The sequence below is a fragment of the Mandrillus leucophaeus genome, unplaced genomic scaffold (assembly GCF_000951045.1).
Source record: "Mandrillus leucophaeus isolate KB7577 unplaced genomic scaffold, Mleu.le_1.0 Scaffold325, whole genome shotgun sequence".
In the NCBI taxonomy this organism is placed as follows: domain Eukaryota; kingdom Metazoa; phylum Chordata; class Mammalia; order Primates; family Cercopithecidae; genus Mandrillus; species Mandrillus leucophaeus.
Window position 1 is genome coordinate 1,648,769 of NW_012103421.1, and position 9,076 is coordinate 1,657,844.

The 9,076-nt window shown below is 58.9% G+C and overlaps 1 protein-coding gene across 1 annotated transcript; it reads right to left on the minus strand.

Annotated features, from left to right (window-relative positions):
• Positions 1 to 729: 729 nt before the first annotated feature.
• Positions 730 to 7,621, minus strand: LOC105545327 (39S ribosomal protein L23, mitochondrial). The gene is made up of 6 exons (XM_011988230.1): positions 7,111 to 7,621; positions 6,930 to 7,038; positions 6,185 to 6,307; positions 5,014 to 5,096; positions 4,406 to 4,479; positions 730 to 982 (listed from the first exon to the last, which is right to left on the minus strand). The coding sequence occupies exons 3-6, from the start codon at positions 6,187 to 6,189 to the stop codon at positions 818 to 820; spliced, it is 327 nt and encodes a 108-aa protein (XP_011843620.1). The 5' UTR covers positions 6,190 to 6,307; positions 6,930 to 7,038; positions 7,111 to 7,621; the 3' UTR covers positions 730 to 817.
• Between the last annotated feature and the right edge of the window lie 1,455 nt (positions 7,622 to 9,076).

Consider the following 9,076-nt stretch of genomic DNA (forward strand, 5'->3'; position numbering starts at 1 on the left):
CACCGGGCACCTCCAACAGGACCCTCAAGCCCACCCTCTCCTCTCTCAAAGCCCACAGAACTGTTTTGCAGTGGTTGCTGCCCACACCTTGCCCCCTGCCCTAGTCACCTTTCCAAGCTGCGTCCTCCCTGTCCCCTAGGCCCAGCCCTGGGCCCATTCCCGACGGCACCTCTCCGCCATGGCTTTCCTGAGATGCTGCTGCCCTTGGATCCCTTCCTGGCCCTTCTTGGGTCCTTGCTGCCAACTGTGCCAAACTGAAACCCACAGGCGGGCCAGAGTTCCCTCACCAGGCCCCCTGAGGGCTGCTGACCTGGCAGCCCCTCCCCAGAACTTCTGTCCAGGCCAGGCTGTCCTCTCACCCAGCGCCGTGCCGTGCTCTTGCGGACCCCTCCACTCCTCCCGACGCCTCCGGGCTCAGGCTTTGAATGTTAGCGCTCAGAACTATCTTCTGGGTCATTTCACCTGCGTGTCTCATTCCCCACCTGGCATGCAGCTCCGAGGCTGTGTGTGGCCCTCTCTCTGGCCAACCCGCCTCCCCAGCATGGGACCACCACGTCTCCAGTCTGCCCACCCTCAGTTCCTTGTCAACTCAGAGACCCGACCCCGGCCGCGCCCACTGCCCAGACCCTGGAAAGCAGAGCCAGGCCACGTGGCGCTCAGAGTTGGGGGGTGGCTACTGCGTGTCTGGCACCCAGAGACCCAAGAGAAGAAGGAAACAGAGTTTCCTGCTCTTTCTTCTGCAGGAGGACTTTTATTTAGGTGTCAGGGCTGCTCTACCACAGTGCCCACCTGGGGCACACCCCTGATGGCCGCCCCGTCACAGCCCGAACCAGTTGGGGATGCCGCCCCGCCGAGGGTCACTGCTCTGCCTCTGCCGCCTCTCCTCCGTGAGCATGTCGTGGAGTCCGTCGGCAGTGCTGCCTTCGGGGCTCTGGTCTTTCTCGGGAAACAGATCTGGGAACGTGAAGGTCTGTCCGTGGGCCTGAGGGGGAGAACAAAGGCTCCAGCCAGAGCTGCAAAGACTCCTCAGCAGAGGGGTCCGTGGGGAGCCTCATGCTTTCTGGCAGCCCCTTTCTGCCGGCGCCGGATTCAACTGCTCAGAGGCACCTCCCTGGGCCTCCTGAGGCAGCGTCCCTGCCTGGAATGTAAGCAGCCCTACAGCCATGGCCCCCAGTGTCATGCCGCAGCCGAGGCCACAGCTCCAGGACAGGGCTGCTTTCCCCACCATTGTCTCTTTAGGGCCTGGTGTCTGCCCCTACCCTGGGTGCACCCATTTACTAGCACAGGGCCACCTGGCTGGACTGGGGGGGCAGGGACAAGGCATGGAAAAACATGACACAAATCACGTCTGGTACCACGCTGAACCTATCCATCCAAAATGCCTCAGGCTGTACGCACATTAAAGCTCCCCCTCCTCCCAGCCCAGAGCCTGGCAATTAAAATGAACATCACGTACGAAGAAACATGCACGTGCAGCAGCTGATAAATCAGGACCGGCTCTGCCAATTAACTGGTCTTACATCTTTTGCTGAGAGTTCAGAATATGTCTGTGTTGGCCAAGCCCCAGCCCAGGCCACGGCATGTGGCTCGGGTTCACGAGAAGGAGGGGATACTGCTCTTTGGGGACCTGAGCAAATATGAGGAGCCATTTTAACTTGCTGATTACTAAGTAGCTCCAAAGATAAGGGGCAAGAGCAGAAAGAAAGAGCAGATCAGAGGAGAGGGAAGAGAAGGGGGAGGAGCGGGCCGGCACATGTCGGGGCGGCCAGCCTCCCTTCTGTTTCCAGACAGGTGGAGGAGGAGTGAGGATGGCACCCGAATCTGGAAACCTTTAGTGAGTAAAATCAGTCAAGTACATTTGGCTCTTGCAGACCCTTGTTGTGTAAATAAATTTGGATGTGGGCAAGCAGCCAAGTATGATCGGAAACAGGCCCAGATTCCACCCTGCAAGGGAGGTGGATGCACCCCGATCCCTGGCAGGGGCTGGTGGGGAAGGTGGCACTGCGTGCGCTACAGCCAACCTGCAGGAGGATCGGCTTACACAGCTCTAAACTTTGCGTCTTTTAAGATACCGAGGGACAATGGTTTACATGTGAGGCTGATTGCCCTGAACGGGAGGTTTACCTTTACTATATGGAGGTGACTCTGCTAGTTTTCTGAGGCAGTCAGAAATGACAGTTTAAAACACAAACATGGCCATTTGTCATGGTTTCTGGAAGAAATGGGGGAAGCTGGTGAGAGAAAACCTGTTTCTTACAGAAGACAAACACCGTTTGTGGATGCCAAGCATGGTTTCCCAGGGGGTTCCCCTTTCTAGAAGCGTTCACCTTGTACCTAAAAAAAAAAAGCCCTTGATCCTTCCAGAAAGGACAGAGACAGTTGATCGGAGTAAACAACAGGAAGAGAAAAATGTCCTAATGACAAGTAAACACGGCAGCCCTGCCTTCAGGAATCCCAGGGCACCCTGGGGGCTGCTACCCGCATGCAGCCCGGAGCCCCGAGCCCGGAGCTCAGCCCAGCTGGCAGCAGCGGCTTGTTCTGGAGTTGCCTCTCATGTCCTGCGCCCTTCATTCCTGCGCTGCTCAGCGTCCACACGGGCCTCGGGGCAGCGGGCGGTCAATGGTCTTTTTGTTGTGTGGGTCACTGAGGCGCTGGTTACAGCTCCCAGGACTTTGGGCCAAGGAGATGCTTATCAGGTTGAAGGAGAAAAAAATGTGGGACTCCCACCATGTGGGACAGGGTCTTTCCACAGCGGCCAACTCCAAATAAAGTGGATAAATTTATCTTTCTAATGCTCCCTCCCTGGGCTTTGCAATTAGCAGTGATTCTAAGCCCTGGCGCAGGGCCCAGGGGGACACGCTGAGCAAGGTCTCAGCAGACACGAGACAGGAAAGGGCCTTGAGAGTCCCCTTTGCGGGGGACAGGGACCAACGGCTGTGGCCCATTTCTAGGCTGTGCAAAGATCTGCCGGAGTTCAGGAAGGGGGTGAGGACCCGTTACAAATTTTAATTCTGGAACCGGAGGAACCATGCCCAACAGGGACCCTCCAGGCTCCCAGTTGCCCTGCCCTGTCTCTGGCTGCCTGGACTTCACAGAGGGAGAACGACACACGGGCAGCAGCTGCAGACACCGGATCCCGGCGCTGCTGGGTTCAGTTTTCATGGGAGGTGGGGCCCAGAGGAAAAACGCAAGGGTTCGGATGACTCGAATGCCACTTGTAACCGTAGCTGCCTCTGAAGTGCCCGTGGCGGTGCCGGCACACGGGATGTCCACCCACATGCCATGACAAAGACAGATGGGCCCAATTGACACTGAGCACACAGAGGCCTTTATGAGGCCAACGGCTGCTCTCCCCACCTGGATTGGCTGATTTCATGCACAGCAAATATTAGGCCAAGTTATTCCGGGGGCCCCTGTTTAGAACAACAAATGTGACTGTTTTTCAGAAAAGCTGCCATGTTAACTTGGCCTTTTGAACAAACTGCCTCCTTAGCCCCAAAGTAAGCCGGCTGGCCCAGGAGGCGGTTTTCACAATAGTGTTACTGCCATCTAGTGGCAGGGGCCACTGGCTCAGCCTCCAGGGACCCTTTACACCGGAAGACAGCCCCATCCCCACCCAGTAAGGCCAGCCGCAGGGGCAGAGTGGGGAGGCCCAGGAGGCGGCTGGGGCGGTCTGTAGACATCTTGGCCCAGAGAGAAAGTGCCTCTGGGTTTGCCTGGGACTCAAAACAAAGAGCCCGAAGAAAGGCTTTGAAACTGTGGGTCTCACTCCTGACAAGTCTGGGTTTCAGAAACTAAGGCCCAGGCAATGTGGGGTGAGGGTCCTTCTTCCCCAGAGCCCCTTCAGGACACATAAGCAAGCACCTGCTCAGAACCAGCCTGTTGAGCCCTCACAACTCTGTGGGACTGCTACCCTGCAACGCAAGGCACGGGCCTCGGCCAAGACCCCAGCCAGCCAGACCTGCCTGGGCACCAAAGACCTTTGCCCTCAGGGGCCTCAGACTCTGCCTCCGAGTCTGAAACCTGGCCAAGGACAGGCTCTCCAGAGGCCGGGGCCTCCCATGCTCAGACACCCTAGTGTGTGTTGGAGCTGAAACCCACTAGGCCTGTGATGGCTGCTTTTGCCCAGAGAGAATTCAAACTTCAAAATCACAAAATGGCTGGACGCTGAGATGTTCCCCATGCGCCCCAGCGCTCACGTGCTCCCAGCGCCACCACTGACACCCCCAAGGCCGTGACGGAGCGCGACCTTATGTGGAGCCTGCCTCTGCACTGCGGCCCTGAGATCCGGCCTCATGGGGGCTCCCTGGGCCCCGGCGCAGCGTCTCTGGCACAAACATCCCCAAGGACACAGTTGCAAGGAGCCCCTCGGAGGCCCCGCCGGGGCTGGCCAGCTCACACGCACCAGCTGCACGTAGGCGACCTTGTAGTCCGGCTTCTTGATCCTCACGTTTCTGTGATCTCTTCTCTTGTTAGAGCCTTCCGGAAGGGAGCGAAAAAACCAAATCAGAACTTTAAAAACTTACATCCTTAGAGGCCAATACCACTAAAACGAATCTCTGCTCTCTTAAAAATGCAAAGATGTTTTTAAAAACTCAAAAAGGCAATTTCTCAGGGAAATGGGCACAGAAATCAAATGAGCCGACACAGCAGGCTCGTCCCATCTCCGAACAGAGGCCAGCAGGCTCTCAACAAAGGAGCAGAAACAGCACCAGCCAGAACACACAACAGGGGCTTATGGAATAGAGAGCGCTTTGCTGCCCAGCCTCAGCCACTGCAGTCCCACCTCGGAGTCAGGGCTCAGAGTGGACCCCAGGCCAGCCCAGTTGAATTCCAATCCCTGCTCTGGCATGTAAGCACCGTGTGACCCTGACAAGTCACCCTGTGCCTCAGTTTCCATGAACCAAGTCAGACCAAGACCCCCAAGCAGTGGCTGAGGCTGTGGCTCGGCGAGGTGGGCGTGTGGTACAGATGGGCACACCACCAACAGGAGACCCTCCTGTGGGCACTCACCATACTGCACCCGTGTCCGCACGGCAGCCACGGGCACGTTATAGATGCTCTCGAGGTAATTCCTGAGGTCTACCCTTGTCATTCTGGAGGCGAAGGAGAGAGAAAAGGGCATCTTAACCAGGCTAGGCCAAAAATATTGTCCCAGACAAACAAGGGTGAGAGGCCGACAGACCAAGGCCCACAGGGGGCAGGGAGGAAGGCTGGGTGCTGGTGCCCGGCACCAGCGAGGCCAGGCAGCCCCAGCAACACTAGTGCTACTGGTCACAAGGCTCCCTACTCTGGACACACCAGCATGGGGTGGCAGTGGCACAGACCCCAGGGAGTGGGAACACTGCCCAACCAACCCCTGGCCTGCTCCACAGCCCCCCATGGCTCCCTACTCCGGGCAAGTGCCTGTGCGAGGTGACAGTCTCCGCTCATTCCTGGCTGGCAGGCGCCACCTCGTCTGCCCTGGGGCCCGTCGGCAGCACCGGGGTTAGGCCTGCTCTGCGGCTGACGGTGCTCTACGGTTCTAGGAAGTGCCTTCTGGAAAGGCCTGCCTGGGATTCGGTGCGTTAACTGCATGTTCCCTCTACTGTAGAACCTCACGGTCACTGTCAACTCAGCTTCTGAGCCTCTGCAGGTGGTACAGTCCTGACCTCTGCCCTCAGGCAAGCTCACGCTGCTGTCTCGCCTGGCTCGCGCCAGCCCCGAGCTGGGGACCTGTGATCTTAAACCCTGCAGAGCGGCACCCCAGTTTTGTTCGCAGGGACTGTGCATTTCTCTGAAGGTCAAGGAGGCTCTTCTGAGCGGTTCTGCACATCATGGCCTGCTCCCAACCCAGCCTCCCAGGGCGCCTCTCCTAAAAACAAGTTGCAAGAACTCAACAGAAGACGTGAGCACAGAGGTCCAAATTTTAAGGCCTCCAGTGAAGCCCTCCCCAGCGGGAGGGCGGCGTGCAGCATGCCTGCTGGGCTCCCCACCTACCGGCACTCCATCAACACTTGCCGGGCAGGGCTGCCTGAGGTGCCTTCCCAGCAGGAAGAGCTAGCACATGAGCTGAGTTGTTTAACTCAGGACCCAGGCCCCCCGAGGGCGCTCTCCCAACCCAGCCAGACTCCTTCTGGGTTCACTCCATGGGGATCCCCCCGAGGGCGCTCCCCCACCCCAGCCGGAATCCTCCCGGACTCACTCCATGGGGATCCGGAACTGCACGGTGTCCTCGGGTTGGGCCACACCGGGCCGCACCAGCTGAATGAAGAAGTTGGTTCGGAACACCCGAAGTTGTGGGCCACCCAACTGGTACAGGGGGTACCTGTACAGAAGAGATTGGGTCCACGTCACACACTTAGCCACGGCAGTCCGACATGCCAACCCTGCAGACCTCCGAGTGTCCACTAACAGGGCTGGCAGGAAAGGGGGTAGCTAACCCTGCAGACCCCCCCTACCCTGCATGTCCACTCACAACAGGGGCGGTCAGGAAAGTGGGTAGCTAACCCTGCAGACCCCCAGGTGTCCACTCACAACAGGGGTGGGCAGGAAACGGGGTAGCTATCAACAGGTCACCACCCAAGGACACAGAGGTCCCCACAGCCCCTTTCTTACATGGGCCTGCCAAGGAGGACAGCCAGTCCCTAGCATTGACTCAGGGAGCACGGGCTGTTGACCCCCAAGGTCAGACTTTAGAAAGGGCCAATGAACAAAAATCAGAACCCCGCAGAGAGCATTCCCCCAATAAGCTGGTGGCAACGCTCAAAGACGTGCGTCGGGGCACTGATACCCCTGGGAGAGCAGACCCTCCGCGGCCGGCCCACTCTCCTGCTGCTCAGGTGAAGTGGAGCTGGAGAGGACCACACGCCATGGGACAGAAAGGCCAGCTCTGCACTCTCCTGGTGGCAGCAGGGCCTAGCTCCTCGGGATGGAGAACGCAGGCAAACCAGGCTCAGGCTCCTGGAAGATGGTGCTGCCAGCAGACTCTGGTTCGGTACACTAAATACGAGCTGACTGCCACACCCCACCACCCCGCTAGAAGCCAGCGGAGGCAGACTCTGATTTGGTACACTAAATACGAGCCGATCGCCGTACCCCACCACCCCGCTAGAAGCCAGCGGAGGCAGCTGGAGAAATGCCAAGTGGCCACCAAAAACTAGACCGGCACTCAGCCTGGGCTGGCGGGCCATGTGACAATCGTGCAGAATCTCTAGTCAGTTGGTTTTGCGCATTCTCCCATGTCCAGCTGGGTGGACAGGCGGCGCCTTTCTACTGCCCCCCACCCCCGTTCCATCCCCTGCCACTGCCCACACATCCTGGCTCTATTTGGGCCTCAGAGCCGGGAGGAGGGACACAGGAGAAACTCAGGTCTGCAGGGTCTCAGGGGATGTGGGGTCTGAGAGCCCAGGTGCAGGTCTTGGTGGAGGGGGAGCACAGGGGCTCTTCAGGAGTCTCTGGTGACCTATCTGAGGCACTGCACACGGCGCTGACCTTGGGGAGCACCCAGCAGCAAGTTAGAGAGAGGCTCCATAAGGCTAACGCTGCCCCAAGCCTCACATGAATTTCACACTGGTCTCTGCCTGTCTAGGGAAGATAAGGAGGAAGTGAGGGTCAGAGGCCTTGGGTGGGGTGTTCCTGAAGGGCCAAGAGTGACGGGCAGGGCTGAGCCTCTGGACCTGGGGGCCTGGCAGGGGCCAGGAGCTGCCGGGAGCTCTCAGAGGCAAGGCGCCTGTAGCAAAGCCAAATCACTAATAATGTCCACCCCAGGCCTCCTGATGACCACACTGACACGTGGCAGCCTGGTAGCTGGGCCAGTGGGGCTGAGTCTTCACTCCCCCAACCCCAGCAGAGCCTCCTCTTGGGCATGGCCTTGGCCCTTCCAAGCCTCGGAGTGCAGCCTTCAGGGGTGGGTGCCAATGAGAGGCCGAGAAGGAAGGGTGGGCTCTGGGTGTGGAGGGGCCTGACTTGTTTTACCCACAGGTTCAGGCTAGCCATGGCTACCCAAGGGGTTCACACATTCCCTCTGGTGACCAGCTATGGGATTGCAGGAGGGGAGACAAAGTTTGGGGACTCCCAGGAAACAGTAGAAAAGAGGGTACAACAGCTCCCAGGCCATTAATTGTCGAGTCTCCAGGCTTGGGGCCTGAAGGGCACACTTTGCTAAGGGTCTGAAGGGCCATGTGCGGGCTTGAGGTGAGAGGCTGGCAGGGGCTGGGCCAGGACTATTCATTGTCCTTGTTCTCATAGGCAGAGCCTCTCCAGGAGGCAGCGCGGGCTGTCTGCGCATGGAGCCCGCAGATCTGGAACAAGCTGCACTGTCCACACCCAGGGCCGCAGGACAGGGCTCTAAGGCCTCTCTGCAGGACTCAAACCCTTATGGGCCCACCAGCCCTCAGTTCCCTCAATCCCACTCTCCCCAGGGAGCACCCCAAGCACTCCCCATGGTATTTCACAAGCACCTCCACCGTAACCTATCTCAAGTAGAACTCTGACCTAACTTCTTCCTCAAAACACAAAAACCTGGCTCACTGCCACCAGCCTACCTCCCCACAGCCCCACGAGTGACTCACCCAGGATCCCACCCTGTCAGCACCCCCGCCCCAGCTGCATCCAGTCCACAGCAAGTCCAGTCAGCACTCCCTGCAAAGGCTCCCCAGCAACAGGAGTGTGTGCACTGCTGGCCGTGCGGGCCCCGCTGCCTCCAGGGCAGCCACACCTGATGTTTCCAGGGGCCCACCGCCCTTGGCCTTTCAGGAACACCCCACGCGGGTCCTCTGACCCTCACTTCCTCCTCATTCTCCAGGGACAGGCGAAGGGCCAGCGTGGAATTCACGTGAGGCTCAGGGCAGTGTAGGCCTAAGACCCTTTCTTCCTTGGTGCTGGGTGCTCCCCAAGGTCAGGGTCACGTGCAGCACCGGTCCCAGATGTCTGCTGAAGGAAGCCTCGTCCACTGAGGGTCCCACCTGCCACCCTCCCCTCTCTCCCCAGCTATGTGCAGGGGCCTCCAAAGCCACGCCCTGGCCTCTTGACGGTCTCTCTCCAGAAATACTGATTACTGTTCTCCAAAACCCACCCGGGAGCCCACATCTACTGA

Coding starts and splice junctions, on each gene's coding strand:
- LOC105545327 (XM_011988230.1), bottom strand. Junction 4,480..5,013: donor GCGGACACGGGTGCAGTATG/GTGAGTGCCCAC, acceptor CCCTTCCGGAAG/GCTCTAACAAGAGAAGAGAT. Junction 983..4,405: donor AGGTCGCCTACGTGCAGCTG/GTGCGTGTGAGC, acceptor TCTCCCCCTCAG/GCCCACGGACAGACCTTCAC.